This window comes from Ostrea edulis, chromosome 4, assembly GCF_947568905.1.
Source record: "Ostrea edulis chromosome 4, xbOstEdul1.1, whole genome shotgun sequence".
NCBI classification, from domain to species: Eukaryota; Metazoa; Mollusca; class Bivalvia; order Ostreida; family Ostreidae; genus Ostrea; species Ostrea edulis.
In genome coordinates this window covers 89,984,450-90,005,055 of record NC_079167.1, presented here as the reverse complement: position 1 = coordinate 90,005,055, position 20,606 = coordinate 89,984,450, and the positions used below count along the sequence as shown (strand labels likewise).

General features: G+C 33.1%; 1 protein-coding gene and 1 long non-coding RNA gene across 8 annotated transcripts in view; one reads left to right on the top strand and one right to left on the bottom strand.

The window, feature by feature from the left end:
• LOC125668381 (kynurenine/alpha-aminoadipate aminotransferase, mitochondrial-like) overlaps positions 1-20,606 on the bottom strand; it is a 67,096-nt gene that overhangs the window by 11,732 nt on the left and 34,758 nt on the right. For 3 of the 7 annotated variants that reach the window (XM_056164255.1, XM_056164254.1, XM_056164252.1), the window contains 5 exons: positions 18,812-18,919; positions 8,913-9,009; positions 8,120-8,188; positions 5,018-5,150; positions 3,246-3,320 (listed from right to left, as the gene is read on the bottom strand). In XM_056164255.1, the coding sequence (XP_056020230.1) occupies positions 3,246-3,320; positions 5,018-5,150; positions 8,120-8,188; positions 8,913-9,009; positions 18,812-18,878 (441 nt within the window). In that variant the 5' untranslated portion in view covers positions 18,879-18,919. Of the gene's footprint in view, positions 1-3,245; positions 3,321-5,017; positions 5,151-8,119; positions 8,189-8,912; positions 9,010-11,149; positions 11,342-18,811; positions 18,920-19,849; positions 20,564-20,606 lie in introns of those variants that run through there. The other 4 variants (XM_056164253.1, XM_056164250.1, XM_056164251.1 and 1 more) reach the window with 4 other exon arrangements.
• Positions 1,058-12,624, top strand: LOC130054427 (uncharacterized). Its single transcript, XR_008802744.1, has 3 exons — positions 1,058-1,098; positions 6,878-7,142; positions 12,548-12,624. It is a non-coding gene; the product is annotated as an uncharacterized LOC130054427 (long non-coding RNA).

Sequence of the window (20,606 nt, the reverse complement as noted above, 5' to 3'; positions counted from 1 at the left end):
GAGATTTGACTGAATTTTTATAGAGATCAGACCTGGAGGTTATTAAAGTTTTTTGAGCACGCTTTCACACTCAAACTCCGTGCTCTAAATCCTACCCATACTCAGAAGTGAGGCTATAAAACTTTTATAAAATCATTCTCATAATCATATGGAGTACATGCTCAAGATTATTTGATTACTATAGTAAGCTTCGGAACTTGCTTAGAGAAGTGCTCAAAACAAGCATGGCTGAGTTTAAGTATGAGTTGAGCAAAAGTTTAATAACCTCCAAGCCTGAATGAATTTAAAATAAATCTGGAAATGTAATGAAAGTTGACTGATAACAAAAGCTGGTCAACAAAAGGCTCATGGGCTACAATGCTCATCTGAGTCGTCTTTATCAAACAGAAATGTGACTCATAAACCAATTGGCTAAATAATAACCCAAGATCTGCCACTGGACAACTGTATGCACTGCATGTTTCAGGGTGGTTTTCCATATGATTTTCTCCAGACATTATTGGATACACGCTGTAGAACCATTTTGAAATTCAAAGGGAAGGGAGCATGATTTGGACAACTACTAGAGGGTGCATACATTAAATCTCATGTAAAACTTTTAACTGTTGTGGTACACCCAAGCCCCAACTTTTGAAGAGAACTGATTTTCCACTACTACATTGAAATGCTTACACTAAAGAGAAAGGGTGGGTAGTAGCTGCAATAATGTAGCCCTCTCTGATTTTTTTTTTTTTTAGGGAGAGGGCTACAACTCCTTAGGATCTCCGTAATGGTGCAAATGCAGGAGTGATTCACTCCCGCAACATTTGCGCTCATTCTAAACATTTCCTGACATTCTTTACGTAAATAAAATGATATTCTATGTTTCGTAGTCAATATATAAATTCACAACCTGCAACTTTAGATTTGCGAGGCTCTATTCTACAGTTTTCAACAATTTCGATAAATTCAATTTCTCGATTCATATTTGTGCGCCATATTTGATGTACTGAAGTTTTAACTTCCGGTTGTCAAGTCATTTGCATATGCCATATAAGGTAGTATTTACATCAATGGACAAGTATGGAGGCGAAAGCTATTTTGTCGGTATTGAAAAAGGTTTGAATTTAATATCAAGTTAAAAACCGAACGGCAGAGTGTAAATTCTTTCTGCAACAATATGATTTTCCTTTCTTTGTCGAAGTGGCTCGAGTAACTACATTTTCGCGCTGATTGTCAATGTTTAGGCTTTTCATTAGATCCACTTACGAGATCTCGCGATAACAAGCATGGCGGAGCAGACGAAGAATTTTGCATGCTGTACATTATATTTAATGAAAAACACCTTTATTAGACATGCCCGAGCACAAAGTTGGTACTCCTTTTGGTGTAAACAACATTTGGGACTAATACACAGAGTTTATTATCGGTTATTCATGAAATTATTTTGCACCATTACGGAGATCCTATGGAATTGTAGCCCTATCCCGAAAACGTCAGAATAAAAAAAAATTGGATAGGGCTACATTATTGCAGCTAGGTGGGTAGGGGAACAAATCAAGGCATTGTTCTTAAAAAAATTCCCATATATTTTGATGTAAAACTTTGAACCCCTCCATTGTATGGGCAGCCCACATCCCGGGACTGGGAATGCTTGATTTACCAAACTTGTAGCTATACTATATAAGGAAGCTACAGATATACTATGCAAGTTAAGTCATTTTTGAGCTACTGGTTCATAGGTAGTTGCAGAACTGTAGCTCTCTGGGAAAAATTGGTATGCCTTAATCCCTCCCCCTTCCTCCCAGAGAGCAATTTACAAAATGAAAGGTGAAGATAACGAACAGTGATCAATCTCATAACTCCTATAAGCACTATAAAATAGATAGTTGGGCAAACACGGACCCCTGGACACACCAGAGGTGGGATCAGGTGCCTAGGAGGAGTAAGCATCCTCTGTCGACCGGTCACACCCGCCGTGAGCCCTATATCCTGATCAGGTAAACTGAGTTATCCGTAGTCAAAATCAGTGTGCCAACAACGGCCTAACAATCGGTATGAAACACGTCAGACAGCATTTGACCCAATGATAGGCTGTATTGATGAACTAGATCATTATAATGTTCATTGAATTTGCGAACTGCTGACTTCAATCGAAACTGTTGAAACCCCTGTACCATCAACTTGTTTGTCAGTAGCTTGCCTCGATTTAAAAACTGACCATACGCAGATGAAGCTCTATCGTATCAAATCAGTTGAGAGATATAACACCATATGCAGGTGACAGTGGAATATTGCTATATAAAAATGGGAAGTTGACGATGGAGAAGCTGAAATCATCCCGTTTGTCATACAGTTGAGTTGTCAGTTTGCCATTAATGTCTACTTTCAATAAAATATCTAAGTATGAAGCAGAAATGGATCTGCAGCTTGTTCCTAAGAAGATTTTCCAATGACCCTATTATTTAACGATTTCTTTATTATCTCCTCTTGAAAGGGGTAATACCTTTTATTGGTCCAGTCGTTCTGGAGAAGTTGAAATGTATAAAACTGACGATACCCATACATACAGATCAGATGAACAATGGAGGGATGGAGACATGCACAAGCATACACACTAACATAAAATGAGATAAAAATATGATTATTTTTTTTCAACAGAGATGGAAATCAACCATGCCTTGATTTGTGATATATGGAATGAGTTAATCGTACACAGTTTCAATGATGTTTTATTTCCTTCATGAATTTATCTAAAATTTGAATATCCATATCGAAAACATCATGTATGAATTTCATCATTGGATATCATTTTGCTAAAATATATCAAATAACTATAATTCCAATGTTATTTATCACAATTATTTGATTGGACAAAAATAAAGCTAAACGAGAATTTATACATCAATAAATCCAAAAACATTATATTCATATGCACCTGAATACAATTAACAGTGTGGGGAAACTATTCAAATTTTTGAAATTGATGCATTGCACTTTTATTCAGTTTGTAAGTAAAATGTCCAGAGTTTGCACATCGATAAATTCTTCAAAAAGAATGTTTAATCCTATATTACAATCTGTTTACACCTAATGAAAGAAAAGATTTGATTGGATGCATTATGATTCATAGACACTATGAAAGCATTTGATTTTAATTCTATTGTTCTTGACACAAATATTAATATGATTAGCACATGGCAACACGATGACAGAACGAAATGAAGCTGATTCAAACTGAACAATGACATGGATTCTGTACGTACGATTGCTAGAGTTCCTGGATATGCAGGATGTTCCACTAAAATGCTGTCATTTTCTGCCACCATAGACTCAATAACCTGAGGAAAAATCAGGCATTATTTTTAATATTTCCTGCTGTAATCATAATCAGTAAAAGTAATACATGTATATCATGATTATGAACTTTTGATGCAAAGTGTACATATCTATAATACCCCCTCCTTCCCTGAAATTTTAAAAAACACGGAATAGGTACTATATCTTTCGAGATTCATACACACATTTGTCAAACCTGCAGTGCATTCACGAGGAAATGGCTATCATTACAATTTGTGGAGATGTCAAAGGCAAAATCATTAAAAATGTAAAATAAGCTATTGAATCTTAAGGTTGAAATGTCAGATAAATATTTGAAGTAGGGATGTCAAGTTTACTCGGACAGACTAATCGAATACTCAGAGGCTTTAGTCGAGCCATAGTCGAGTACTCAGTTTAAAAAAACTTGACTGAAAGGGTACAAGTTTACTAAGGCATCAGTCACGCTTCAGCGCACACGGTTAGCCAAGCTCACAGGATGAAAAACTGACAATAGGGATTGTTTATTTGGATAGCCGTTTAGATTTGTTCAGTTGAAATAAAGACATCATATTAATTGCACATAACTAGAACAATGTGATATACTATATCACAACAGACAGGCTTTGGTTTATTCACATTCAAATATGCTAGAATGAAAAGAACATCAATATGCAATATAAGACAGAAAATCATTTTAATTTATATTTATTTTGATGAATTTTTATTTCATTTCATTATCTTTTTTTTTTTGCGAAAAAACCCCACAGAGCATGCTTTTTTCTAAGAAAAGATTTGAGGTGCGACATGCATTTTTTCCAAGGAAATTAACCCAACTTTTGAGGGTGTGCGTTATACACATACACTAGACCCATAATTAATCTGTCACCTGAGGCCTAGTTCCACCTGAATCACTGACTCGTGACAGAGAAGTAGATAAACAGTAATTTTTATTTTGATAACAAAATGCTGTGTAAGCAACAAGCAACATGCACTTAGGCATAAAAAGAAACAAGTAAACATATCGATAAGGTCCTTTCAATGTATATACATGTACGTTTTAATTATTCTTGTTAAAAAAATAATAATTTGGTCAACAGTTTTGGATGAGAGCGTATTTCTAAGTTTTGTCATCAATCGTCCAGCTGATGAGAAAATTTCTCTCTGAACGCACGGCTAATGACAGGAAAGGAAAGCAGTTTTCATTCGTAGACCATCAGTGGATCGTCATTGGGTTACGGTTTTTCAGAGAGGTGAAGTTTTAATTCACAGTCGCAAACATTCTCCCCCTTTTTGGGAGATATAACTGTAAGGATTGATGGACATTACCAAAAAAGCTATTTTTAATGAGTACTTGACTATGAAAACTTTATTTAGTCGATGATCAGTATAACTAATGATAGTCGAGAACTTGTTGACATCCTTAATTTAAACATGTATCAAGTTTGATTGGAATGCTGAAGTTGCACATGACTTGAGTGTACCCTAGTATGTAAATTTGATACAAGTCAGAATTATACCAGTGGGGGGAGGGTTTAACTTAGGTCACCCCATCAAAATCAAAGTGTTCCCCACCTACTGAAACATAGAATTTTGAACTAACCTCAACATTTGGACAAAGTCATGTGCAACTTCAGCATTCCAATCAAACTTGATAATGTTTAAATTAAGGATTTCAATGGATTTTTCTGATAAGACCACATCAATTCTAGTAATTTACCTTACATAGTCCATCCTGACTTCCACAAGTTATAATTGTTTCCATCTGACCAGGATGATCCACTGCTCTGTATGTAGGGGGGTTGTGAACTTTGTACTGTATCTCATTAACAAAGTCAATCAATGGTGGCAAGCTAAAATAAAACCAAGAGGCCCATGGGCCACATCACTCACCTGTGTCACATTGGCCCTGCCATTGTTCAGCTGTTGTGAATTTCAAAAAAAAATTTATCAATCTTTTTTCCCATGAAAAGTTTTGACCCCATAATGTGGCCCCAATATAGCCCCAAAGGATCACAACATAACTGAAAATGAATTCACATAACAAAGAAATGCTTCAACACCAATATGACTTCCATGCTCTTACTTTTCTGGATAAGACAAAGGGCATAAGGTGATAGATCATAGCATAATATGAAAGACATTGCCATAAGAAATCTACATGCAAAATATGAATGCTCTATCTTAAATAGTTCAGGAAATATTGAAAATGTCAGATTTTTTATTAAAAGTAGGTCAAACTTCAAGGTCAAAGTCACAAGGTCAAGCACTAAGTAAATCAAGGTCTTGCCATAAAAATCTATACACAAAACATAAAACCTTTTCCTTAAATAGTTCAGGAGGTATTGATTAGGTCAGGGATGTTTGAGAAAGAAGGTCAAGGTCACAAGATCAAATATGATTGTATCACAAGGTCATCTTGTCATAAAGAATCTATATACAAAATATAAATGCCCTACCTTGAATACTTCTGAAAATATCTAGTAGGTTACATGTTCTTAAAAGTAGGTCAAATTTTAAGATCACAAAAGTTATAGCATGAAATAAATTGCTCACCTGAGTTACCTTGCCCCATATTTAAAGATTTTCCTTATATATACATGTATTCACATGTAAAATTTTGATCCCTATAATGGCCCCAGCCTACCCTTGTGGGCCATGGTTTTTACAAACTTGAATCTGCACTATGTTGGGAAGCTTTCATGTAAATGTAAACTTTTCTGGCCCAGTGGTTCTTGAGAAGATTTTCAAAGATTTTCCCTATATATTTGTATGTAAAACTTTGATCCCTTATTGTTGCCCCACCCTGCCCTCAGGGGCCGCTAAGTTAACAAACTTGAATCTGCACTATGTCAGGAACCTTTTAGGTAAATATGCATTTTCCTGGCTCAGTGGTTCTTGAGAAGAATTTTTTAAAAAGATTTTCCCAATATATTTGCATGTAAAATTTTGACCCCTATTGTGGCCCCAACCTACCCTGGGGGTCAAGCTTTCATGCAAAGAAGTAGGTACAGTTTCTAAAGTCATCTGGCCAAAAAAAAATTGATGATTTCACTTGGAGCTCAAACCCTGGCATTCAAATAAGGAATAGATTAGCAAACCCAAATTCTCTCAGTTTGATCAGCAAAATGATTTGTGTCATATGACGAGAGCTTGAAGTTGGCATAAAATTGCAAAAATGACATTTTCAATGAAAATATCCACAAATTCAGGTGGTTTTCCTTTCAGAAAACATGCAGCGTATGCATCAAGGAAATTTATATTCAAGCATGTTTTTTCATCTTAAAATAATACACGATATATATCATTTTGATTTTGCTCGACAAATGCACACATCTTTTCCTGAGCAATAATCTGTATGACATTTGACAGTTTTCAGCTGAGAAAAAGGCGGGAAATGTCTTATTCATGAAGTCATAATGCTATCCATTTAGGAATATCATTCTGATTTTGTTGACATGGTATACCTGGTATATATTTTACTTTCTTAAAACGCTGAGTAAGGTTAATTCCAGACACATTTTATAGAGAGAAAAGTTTTGGGCCTTTTTATGTAGACAATCGTACCTTGTTCTTTCAGCTTTTATGGCCCAGTGGTTCTTGAGAAGAAGATTTTTAAATGATCCCACCCTATTTTTGTGATTATCTCCCTTTGAAGAGGGCTTGGTCCTTCAATTGAACAATATTGAATCCCCTTTACCCAAGGATGTTTGTGCCATGTTTGGTTGAAATTAGACCACAAGGTTCTGAAGAAGAAGATGAAAATGTGAAAAGTTTACACCAACAACACCGACAGGCAACGGACAAATTTTGATCATAAAAGCTCATTTAAGGCTTCAACTCAGGTGAGCTAAAAAGCAGGTCAAACTTCCAGGTTAAGGTCACAAGATCACACACCAATGCAACCCATGAAAGGTCTTTTCATAAAGATTGCAACTACAAAATATGAAAGCCCTAACTTAAATAGTTCAATAGATATTTTTAAAGATTTTTTCTATATATCAGCATATAACACTTTGATCCCCAATTATGGCCTCATCCTACCCCCTACTACTATGAATTGCACAAACTTAGATTTACTCTATTTGAGGAAGCTTTTATGTAAATATCCACTTTTCTGGCCCAGTGATTTTTGAAAAAAAGATTTTTAAAAAGATTTTTCCCTATATACTCATTTGTAAAACTTTGATTCCCTATTGTGACCCCACCCTACTTTTGAGATCCACGATCTTTATAAATTGGAATTTGCATTATATAGGAAGCTTTGATGTAAATTTGAACTTTTGTGGCCCAGTGGTTTTTGAAAAGAGGAATTTCAAAGATTTTCTCTATCTTTTCTCATGTAAAATTTTTATCCCTGTATTGTGGCCCTATCATACCCCCCGGTGGCTATGATTTTAACAAGCTTGAATCCGTACTATGTCAGAAAGCTGCAATGTAAATTTGAACTTTCCTGCCATTGTGGTTCTTGAGAAGATTTGATTTGGTTGAAATTGGCCCTGAGGTTCCTGAGATGTCTAAAATGTTTACAGACAGACAGACAGCGGGTGATCGGAAAAGCTCACTTGAGCTTTCAGCTCAGGTGAGCTAAAAATGATTTACAAACTGCATTTAGTCTGACAGTCTATGAGAAAACTTAATTATGGTCACCTTAGAAAAAGGGGGATTTATGACATGTTTTGTGTCTTGTAAAAAATGTACTACGTCCTGTTTTTCTTGTAAATTACAAATTTCATCATTTATGAATTCCTTTATTTGTGCTACAGAGAGAGAGAGAGAAAGAGAGAGAGGGGTTATCTCAATGTAATATTTTTTTTCTTACCCTTTGGTTCCTAAATATTGCAAGGCAATTTTCATAGACTTGGCATCCACTTCAATCGTTGTCCCATCTCTTCAATAACAAACACTGCCAGTTAAAATTTTAAGAGGATATCTCTCTGATCAGTCAATAAAGAATGAAATATAAAAAAAGCATATGACTGAATGATTGTGGTGGGAGACATCATATGGATGTTATATCAGTGCATTTTGAGATGGATTTATTAAGTTATAATTTGCTCCATGATAACCTAGACTCAATCAAAAGATTTAAGTTTCATCAAACACTACACAGCTCATAGTAAGGACTATTATCTGGACCTGGAAAGACTCCACACGATAAATTCTCTGTTACAGCATATTACAGGTAGTTCATTTCATCAAAATACTGGGCCTAATAGTTACACAACTGACTTGGAAATATTCAGGTCATGTGATCCCTGAATGCAGTTTATATGTTTCTTTGGTCAAACTAGGTCAAATCACTCTACACAGCCAGGACTGCAGTGAACAGTCTAAAAAAATAGGTCACATACATGTATAACATCAATAGAATGTCTGACTGAACAATCTAGAAAATAGGTCACATGTAACATCGATAGAATGTCTGACTGAACAGTCTAGAAAATAGGTCACATGTAACATTAATAGAATGTCTGACTGAACAGTCTAGAAAATAGGTCACATGCAACATTGATAGAATGTCTGACTGAACAGTCTAAAAAATAAGATACAGGTAGTGGAATGGACTCATTTCAAATTGTTTAACCTAACCATATAGACTCTCTTTACTTAACCTGAGTTTCAGACTGGCATCCAGCAAAGGAAAAGTTTGCGGGTTAGGCATTCCACCAGCCATGGATATCAGGGTTGGGTTTTCATGCATGATGGATGCTGTAAAAGAGAATTAAACTAAGGTTTATCAAAGTTTTATATTGAATTTCTGTCCACGTTTTTGTCTACCTATTAAGATAATGTCTGATACACTTGGAATTATTCCAAGATGAAACAAAGAGTGTCATGAGCCACACTGCTCACCTGAGACACCTATCTCATATAGAAGAAGGACATGTGACTTACGAACACTAATAGTGAGCCATTCTTATATAAACCCTATCATGGTCTTATGGTTTAACTATACTTGAGAATCTCCACTACAACAAAGAACCTTGCATATATATTTCACAAATTGTACCCTTAAAGTTTTCAATTATCAATGAGAAGATTTCTCAAAATAAAAGCTTTAAACACCCTATTGTGGTCCCTTTCAATTATCAAAGAGAAGATTTTTCAAAATAACAAATTTAAACACCCTATTGTGGCCCCTACCTGACCTTGGTTAATTAGAGAGATGCACTACATCATAATGTTGCTGATAGCATGTAAGACAAACCGTATCATTTCTGATTTTGGAAATAGAATTACAAGGATTTTCCCAATTGAAATTATTACATGACCCTGCCCTGCTTCCCCGGGAACATATATCCATTCATGGTTTGATCACACCTGTCATTAAGTTACAAAATTTACATGTAAAGAAACCTTCTGGTAAAGATTCGGCTTCATTTCTGGTATAGCAGTTCTTACGACGATATTTTTAGAACATATTGCACAGAACAACTAGTTCAGAGGTTCTAGCATGTACAAAGAAGTTAAAAAATAATGATGATGTCAGCAATAGACAATTTTTTTTCTCAGAAAAGTTTGCGATAAGCTTTTGGCTCAGACGAGATAAAACAATGCTATTTATGTTAAATTGTATTCCATTCTCAGTTATACCATATAAGTAGAATTTTTAGCGTCAGGTGGCACCCAAGGATAGGTTACATTGGCAAACTACATTGTTACAACGACCATAGAATTAGGGAAATGTTGACTTTAAACGAGACTCGTGTTGTTTCTAATGATATCTTTCAATTGTCATAAAATAAATGTATAATTACTAACAACAACCTTATTTGCTGTTAAACACATAAAATTATTCTCTTGTTTAAGACTGATTATCATAAGAAACTTATTATAATTCATTATCTACAACGTAAGAGCTGATTTTGATCAGATTGTGAACAAGAAACAACAAAATAAATTTCCATAACTCAGAATAAATTGCTCTTTAGTCTCAATATATGTCAATAAATTAAATCTGATTTAATTAAATATTAAATCTGTTTTAATCAATTCATATGAGTGTTTATATTCAACAATTTTGAAGATAAGCTATGTATACTATTGGAAGGACCTCTGGCATTCCGAAGCTCGTTTTTTGTCATAGCTGACTATTATTATGATGAAATAACAATATTGTTGAGTGATTATGTCATCTAATGCAACAAATCACAACAGAGAAAAAATACATCATAGTTCAAATTTTTTACAAAATTAATTGGCTGGGACCACTTAATATAAAAATTGAAACTAGATTTGCAACTGCGCAAATAAACATATATACATTACACAGATTGATCCCAGCCAATATACAACTAAAACACTAATGATGTCAAAAAGGTGGTGCACAAAAAAGGCCAAACACTATAAAGGCCTAAGCGTCATTACAAAAACCAATTGGAACAGAAATTATCGAGTAATTATGCAGTAAAAAATGGAATGGAGGAGGGGATGTGGAGGTAACCAAATTACATCAGTCTGCGTGAAAATAAAATCGTAAACGATACTGCTATGAATGAAATAATTTTAAGAAATTCGCAGACCAAATTACTTTGTTACCTTTTGTAAGTATATTGGATTCAAAATGATAACGTCACATTAGCAAACTTGACGTCATGAAATAGTCTTACGACGTAAGAATGTATTGATGCATTGTGATGTCACAATGCAAGCATGAAAATGTGAGCGTCTTTACTTTTATGGAAAAATGCATACAACATATTATTCACAATCATATCACTTGAGTACTTGTATGGACAAAGAAAGTAAAGAGGAGTACAAACTTCTGAATATAAAATAATTTAATGTTCCATTAAATATTCATTTCTAATGATCTATCAATTGTCATAAAATAAAGCAATCCACTTACCAAAAACAACCTTATTTGCTGTTAAACGCATAAAATTATTCTCTCGTTTAAGACTGGCTGTCGTTAGAAACTTATTATAATCCATAATTAAAGTTCTTTATATACACTTCAAAAACTAAGTGATTTACACTAAAACTTTTAGAATATTACCTACAAACTCAGTGTTCATTTTGAAGTCTTATTTATAAAACTTCTTAAAATACTTTCAATATATGCATGGTCACAGTAGTTTAAACTGATTAAATGCACTGCATGTCTTTCCATCCTACTTTATTCTGAATCCCAACTGATATTGATTGACAAGAATCTCGTGACAAACAGTTCACAAATAAACATACAATGTTTTGTACTAGCAATACCAGTATATATTGCATTCCACGCTTTTACAATCCAGCACAATTCATTTTTGAACAAGACAATGTGATTAAATTCAGCTCCTCGATCCCTTCCTTTTTAAATCATTCAATTTCATTTGTAACATGCAATTTCATTGGTTCATTTGTTCTTTATATTGTATGAATAAAGTTTAGTCTTGCTATAAGACATCCTATGAATTATGTCACAATACATTTGGAAGTTCAGTTTGCATTTTGTTACTATGTCAATAATGGTCCGCACCATATATAATTAACATTTTCGTCAAATAATTTCAAACTCAATTAACAAAAATTAAATTATAAGGATTTAAAGTAAATTGTGCTCTTTTTATATGATATATAGTAAGTTGAGACAGTATTTTATAAACCACCTCATGGCCGATTGAATGATTTAAAAAGGAAGGGATCGAGGAGCTGAATTTAATCACATTGTCTTGTTCAAAAATGAATTGTGCTGGATTGTAAAAGCGTGGAATGCAATATATACTAGTATTGCTAGTACAAAACATTGTATGTTTATTTGTGAACTGTTTGTCACGAGATTCTTGTCAATCAATATCAGTTGGGATTCAGAATAAAGTAGGATGGAAAGACATGCAGTGCATTTAATCAGTTTAAACTACTGTGACCATGCATATATTGAAAGTATTTTAAGAAGTTTTATAAATAAGACTTCAAAATGAACACTGAGTTTGTAGGTAATATTCTAAAAGTTTTAGTGTAAATCACTTAGTTTTTGAAGTGTATATAAAGAACTTTAATTATGGATTATAATAAGTTTATAACGACAGCCAGTCTTAAACGAGAGAATAATTTTATGCGTTTAACAGCAAATAAGGTTGTTGTTGGTAAGTTGGTAAGTGGATTGCTTTATTTTATGACAATTGATAGATCATTAGAAATGAATATTTAAAGCGTCAAGTCAACTGAATTAAAGACAAAGAAAAGTGCAGTAAACTACATTCGTATTGTGATTTGGTTTTATTATATTTCATTAAATGGAGTTTTTTTTTATTTGCAGGAGAAATAGGATATTACGAAGAAGAGAAGCTTTGTCATAATTTTTTATAGTATGAATTAAATGCAATTTTTCATATATTAAGATTCTTCATTTTTTCAGGACACATGGTTGGTAATATTCATGAAAACTAGCAGAACTCCAGTACATTTGAAGTGTTAGTCAAGCATACTTTAGGAGAGGCAAGCAAAGTCTGGAAAATGCCATAAATGGTACCCGAAAAGTGCCTAAAATGGCACCCAGAGTGTACTTAAAATGGTACTTGTGCTGTACCCGGAATATACCCATTTTGTACCCGAAACGTACCTAAACTGGCACCGGGTTTGTACCTATAATGTACCTAAAATGTACCCAGTTTGTACCTAAAAACTGTCTAAATTGATAACGAGATTTTACCAATAATGTACCTGAATTGTACCTAAAATAGTAGCAGAATTGTACCTAAAATGTACCAGAAAAGTTTCTGAAATGGTACCTGGATTGTACCTGAAAAGTACCTAAAATGTACCTGGATTGTATCAATAATGTACCCATAATATACCCTGAAAATGTATCAAAGAAATGTACCCAAAAGGTACCCCAAAATGGGAATAACAATGTTGACAAAATTGTACCTAAAAGGTACCCCAAAAATTAAAACCTTAAAAAGTTGTACGGGAAAGAAAATGTACCCAAAAAAGTACCCGCTTCCAGCTAAAAATATTTTTAAAGTCCGGTTCCAAAAAGGGTAGACTTTTGGGTACCCTTTAGGTACATTCTGGGTACTTTCCGGGTACTTTTTAGTGTACCCGAAGCGTACCCAAAGTGTGTACCCAAAAATATTGTACCCAGAAGGTACCCTAAAAATTGATACTTGGAAAGTTGGAAATAATAAAGTACCCAAAAGGTACCTCGAAAATTTTTAACTTAGACAGTTGCATGGGAAAGAACAATGTACTCGAAAAAGTACCCGTCTGCAGCTAGAAATATTTTCAAAGTCCGGTTCCAAAAAGGGTATACTTTTAGGTACACTTTAGGTACATTCCAGTACCTTTTGGGTACACTCCGGGTACTTTTAGGTGTACCTAAAGTGTACCCGTAAAGTACCCAAAGTCTACCCAAATTGTACCTGTAATGTATTCAAAATGTACCCAAAAGTGTACCCAACAAAGGTACCCAAAATGTACCTTTTTTCTGTAAGGGCGGTTCATTATCCATAAACTGTCTAAAACTTTATATTGTATGAAATGAGCGAAATTACCTCCATTCCTTAAATGGAGTAAATCAGGGAGCTGATTTTGATCAGATTGTGAACAAGAAACAATAAAGCAGATTGTCAACAGAATGAATTACAGTTTAGTTTAAATTCAGATAACAAACAGTGATCAATCTCATAACTCCTACAAGCAATACAAAATAGAGAGTTGGGAAAACATGGACCCCTTCTTATACCAGAGGTGGGATCAGGTGCCTAGGAGGAGTAAACATCCCTGTTGATCAGTCACACATGAGCCCTATCTCTTGATCAGGTAAACAGAGTTTTCTGTAGTCATTAGTTTGTTTTAATTAATTTCTATCCGTAGTTAAAATCAGTGTGCTAAGAACGGCCTAACAATCTGTATGAAAGGTGAAGATAACAAACAGTCAGATGAATTACAGTTTAGTTTAAATTCAAATAACAGTGATCAATCTCATAACACTTATAAGCAATACAAAAAGAGTTGGGCAAACACGGACCCCTGGATATACCAGCATCATGTTGTCTGTATTTACGTGTATTACATGTTGTCTGTATTTACGTGTATTACATTGAGTCTGTATTTACATGTATTACATGTTGTCTGTATTTACGTGTATTACATTGAGTCTGTATTTACATGTATTACATTGAGTCTATATTTACATGTATTACATGTTGTCTGTATTTACGTGTATTACATGTTGTCTGTATTTATGTGTATTACATGTTGTCTGTATTTACGTGTATTACATTGAGTCTGTATTTATGTGTATTACATGGTGTCTGTATTTACGTGTATTACATTGAGTCTGTATTTACGTGTATTACATGTTGTCTGTATTTACGTGTATTACATTGAGTCTGTATTTATGTGTATTACATGTTGTCTGTATTTAGGTGTATTACATTGAGTCTGTATTTACGTGTATTACATGTTGTCTGTATTTACGTGTATTACATTGAGTCTGTATTTACATGTATTACATGTTGTCTGTATTTACGTGTATTACATGTTGTCTGTATTTACGTGTATTACATGGTGTCTGTATTTAAGTGTATTACATATTGTCTGTATTTACGTATATTACATGTTGTCTGTATTTATGTGTATTACATGTTGTCTGTATTTACGTATATTACATATTGTCTGTATTTACGTGTATTACATGTTGTCTGTATTTATGTGTATTACATGTTGTCTGTATTTACGTGTATTACATGTTGTCTGTATTTACGTGTATTACATGTTGTCTGTATTTACGTGTATTACATGTTGTCTGTATTTATGTGTATTACATGTTGTCTGTATTTACGTGTATTACATTGAGTCTGTATTTATGTGTATTACATGGTGTCTGTATTTACGTGTATTACATTGAGTCTGTATTTACGTGTATTACATGTTGTCTGTATTTACGTGTATTACATTGAGTCTGTATTTATGTGTATTACATGTTGTCTGTATTTAGGTGTATTACATTGAGTCTGTATTTACGTGTATTACATGTTGTCTGTATTTACGTGTATTACATTGAGTCTGTATTTACATGTATTACATGGTGTCTGTATTTACGTGTATTACATTGAGTCTGTATTTACGTGTATTACATGTTGTCTGTATTTACATGTATTACATGTTGTCTGTATTTACGTGTATTACATGTTGTCTGTATTTATGTGTATTACATTGAGTCTGTATTTATGTGTATTACATGTTGTCTGTATTTATGTGTATTACATGTTGTCTGTATTTACATGTATTACATGTTGTCTGTATTTACGTGTATTACATGTTGTCTGTATTTATGTGTATTACATCTTGTCTGTATTTACGTGCATTACATGTTGTCTGTATTTACGTATATTACATATTGTCTGTATTTACATGTATTACATGTTGTCTGTATTTATGTGTATTACATGTTGTCTGTATTTACGTGTATTACATGATGTCTGTATTTATGTGTATTACATGATGTCTGTATTTATGTGTATTACATGTTGTCTGTATTTATGTGTATTACATGTTGTCTGTATTTATGTGTATTACATGGAGTCTGTATTTAAGTGTATTACATGTTGTCTGTATTTACATGTATTACATGTTGTCTGTATTTATGTGTATTACATGTTGTCTGTATTTACGTGTATTACATGTTGTCTGTATTTACGTGTATTACATGTTGTCTGTATTTACATGTATTACATGGTGTCTGTATTTATGTGTATTACATGTTGTCTGTATTTATGTGTATTACATGTTGTCTGTATTTACATGTATTACATGTTGTCTGTATTTACGTATATTACATATTGTCTGTATTTACATGTATTACATGTTGTCTGTATTTATGTGTATTACATGTTGTCTGTATTTACGTGTATTACATGATGTCTGTATTTATGTGTATTACATGATGTCTGTATTTATGTGTATTACATGTTGTCTGTATTTATGTGTATTACATGTTGTCTGTATTTATGTGTATTACATGGAGTCTGTATTTAAGTGTATTACATGTTGTCTGTATTTACATGTATTACATGTTGTCTGTATTTATGTGTATTACATGTTGTCTGTATTTATGTGTATTACATGGAGTCTGTATTTAAGTGTATTACATGTTGTCTGTATTTACATGTATTACATGTTGTATGTATTTACGTGTATTACATGTTGTCTGTATTTACATGTATTACATGGTGTCTGTATTTATGTGTATTACATGTTGTCTGTATTTATGTGTATTACATGTTGTCTGTATTTACATGTATTACATGTTGTCTGTATTTATGTGTATTACATGTTGTCTGTATTTACATGTATTACATGTTGTCTGTATTTACGTGTATTACATGTTGTCTGTATTTATGTGTATTACATCTTGTCTGTATTTACGTGCATTACATGTTGTCTGTATTTACGTATATTACATATTGTCTGTATTTACATGTATTATATGTTGTCTGTATTTATGTGTATTACATGTTGTCTGTATTTACGTGTATTACATGATGTCTGTATTTATGTGTATTACATGATGTCTGTATTTATGTGTATTACATGTTGTCTGTATTTATGTGTATTACATGTTGTCTGTATTTACGTATATTACATATTGTCTGTATTTACGTGTATTACATGTTGTCTGTATTTACGTGTATTACATGTTGTCTGTATTTACATGTATTACATGGTGTCTGTATTTACGTGTATTACATTGAGTCTGTATTTACGTGTATTACATGTTGTCTGTATTTACATGTATTACATGTTGTTTGTATTTACGTGTATTACATGTTGTCTGTATTTATGTGTATTACATGTCTGTATTTATGTGTATTACATGTTGTCTGTATTTATGTGTATTACATTGAGTCTGTATTTATGTGTATTACATGTTGTCTGTATTTACGTGTATTACATGGTGTCTGTATTTACGTGTATTACATGTTGTCTGTATTTACGTGTATTACATTGAGTCTGTATTTACGTGTATTACATGTTGTCTGTATTTACGTGTATTACATTGAGTCTGTATTTACATGTATTACATGTTGTCTGTATTTACGTGTATTACATTGAGTCTGTATTTACATGTATTACATGTTGTCTGTATTTATGTGTATTACATGGTGTCTGTATTTACGTGTATTACATGTTGTCTGTATTTACGTGTATTACATGTTGTCTGTATTTACGTGCATTACATGTTGTCTGTATTTACATGCATTACATTGAGTCTGTATTTACGTGTATTACATGGTGTCTGTATTTACGTGTATTACATTGAGTCTGTATTTACGTGTATTACATATTGTCTGTATTTACGTGTATTACATTGAGTCTGTATTGATGTGTATTACATGTTGTCTGTATTTACGTGTATTACATGTTGTCTGTATTTATGTGTATTACATGTTGTCTGTATTTACGTGTATTATATGTTGTCTGTATTTACGTGTATTACATGTTGTCTGTATTTATGTGTATTACATGTTGTCTGTATTTACATGTATTACATATTGTCTGTATTTACGTGTATTACATTGAGTCTATATTTAAGTGTATTACATGTTGTCTGTATTTATGTGTATTACATGTTGTCTGTATTTACGTGTATTACATGTTGTCTGTATTTACATGTATTACATGTTATCTGTATTTATGTGTATTACATGTTGTCTGAATTTATGTGTATTACATTGAGTCTGTATTTACGTGTATTACATGTTGTCTGTATTTACATGTATTACATGTTGTCTGTATTTACGTGTATTACATGTTGTCTGTATTTATGTGTATTACATTGAGTCTGTATTTACGTGTATTACATGTTGTCTGTATTTACATGTATTACATGTTGTCTGTATTTATGTGTATTACATGGTGTCTGTATTTACGTGTATTACATTGAGTCTGTATTTACATGTATTACATGGTGTCTGTATTTACGTATATTACATTGAGTCTGTATTTACATGTATTACATATTGTCTGTATTTACGTGTATTACATGTTGTCTGTATTTACGTGTATTACATGATGTCTGTATTTACATGTATTACATGTTGTCTGTATTTACATGTATTACATTGAGTCTGTATTTACATATATTACATGTTGTCTGTATTTACGTGTATTACATTGAGTCTGTATTTATGTGTATTACATGTTGTCTGTATTTACGTGTATTACATGGTGTCTGTATTTACGTGTATTACATGTTGTCTGTATTTATGTGTATTACATGTTGTCTGTATTTACGTGTATTACATTGAGTCTGTATTTACATGTATTACATGTTGTCTGTATTTACGTGTATTACATTGAGTCTGTATTTACATGTATTACATGTTGTCTGTATTTACGTGTATTACATTGAGTCTGTATTTACATGTATTACATGATGTCTGTATTTATGTGTATTACATTGAGTTTGTATTTACGTGTATAACATGGTGTCAGTACTTACTAAGAACCCTGAGGGGGGACTGTTGGCGGGTATCACTAATCCTTACGCGTATCACATGGTGTTCATACTTACTAAGAACCCTGAGGGGGGACTGCTGGCGGGCAGCACTAATCCTGGTCAGGTACCTGGCGTAGTTCATCCTTTGACTTTAGGTCGACACATTGGGTATCCCAGATATAACTGAAATGTGAATGAAATATAGCTATGATTATGTAGATCAATGAGCCATATTCTCACCTGTATGGAAAATCAATGAGGTCAAACTGCTATCACTGTAGCTGTGTATTTATTTCTAAGCCTGCACCATTCATTCAATGTAAAAAATGTTAAACATAAATGTGGAAATTCTAAATATAACTTTAAAATTAATATCAATTACAACATATTATTTAGTGCAAAGCCAATCCAGTGGGTAGGAATGACTCTGTAAATATTGTTATGCAATGCATTATTCATTGAGAGTTTAGATAGATATGAGTATTCGAAACTTTTGTTGCCAGTGTGTATATAATTTTTTCTTTAACAAGTATAAATACAAATCTTGTTTTGAGGTAGGGTAAATCCATCATTTGTTTTAATATGTTTTACAGTGTGACCGTTGAGATGAATGAAGACCCATAATTTTGCAACATGACTTTATGCATTTAATTTGCCTATTCATTTTCACTGGGGTAATATATCTCATATGACATCACAATGCAATGTTTACATTGTCTGCAGACAATGTAAGCATTGCATTGTGATGTCATATTATCTGCATTTTTTTCTTCTTTCAAACCAATCAACACCAAAATGTACAAAGGTATGAGAAAGGTTGTCAGGAATTTAAAAACATTTGTGGTACTTTACAAACTATTTATTTGTTTTATCTCCAGCGTTATGTCCATGAAGTATATACTGCAGTGACAGTGACATTTTCCCAGAAGCATTACAGGCAATCATTTTGAGCTGATGATGGGCAATACACGTGACTCAAATGTGTAATCATTGGAGTGAGCTTGTCACATCGCTTTATGACACGAGCTTTGCTCACCATTAACCTCTGAAATTGAATTTTCCTGGTTTGCAATCAATGTTTACATAACTCAAAAAGTTCCACATGTAACTTGCCAATTCATTATTTGTTCAATGTAAATTCCACATTTGTAAGCTGTAGGGCCTCATTATGATGATTAGCGTGGTATATCAGAAATGCACTGTAACCTTTCGGAACTCCTCTAGGCTGTATTAGTTGTAACTACATTCATTCTCAAGTATCAGCTAGCTATCACAAGCCAAATGAAGTTTTAAAAAATGACAATAACCGAAATAGCCTAATGTTTGTTGATTCAGACATGCAGTATCGTTTGCTACATGTTCCGGGGCACGGAGACGTTCATGGTACCTGTATTTTATCAGTCACCTTCATCTTGTACAGCTGTTGTACAGTTCAAAAGATGTGACCAATATGATCATCAAGGTTAAAGTTGCAACAAAGAGACTGACAGACAGACCAAAATCAAAATAACCTAGATCTTTGATATTGAAGGTATAAAAATAACTGCAGGCATACATTATTGAAACATATGTCTGCTATCAACAAATAAAATCTGTTGACCTCCAGTCTAGAGAGGATTTGTCTTCGGTAATTAATGTCATGTTGTAATATGAAATTATCAGACATTTCATAATATCATATTTTAAACAATAGGCCCTAACATTTACATAAAGCTTCCTGAGTTCTGATTTCACCGAAATGAAAACCTCGTCCCACAGTACACTATTATGACTATACTGTTAACTATACTACATGCTGAGGCCCTGTTGTTGACAAACTCTTCTGTGTTTGGAGGTAAAATAGTTATAAGGCTGCTTCCGGTGCAGGTGC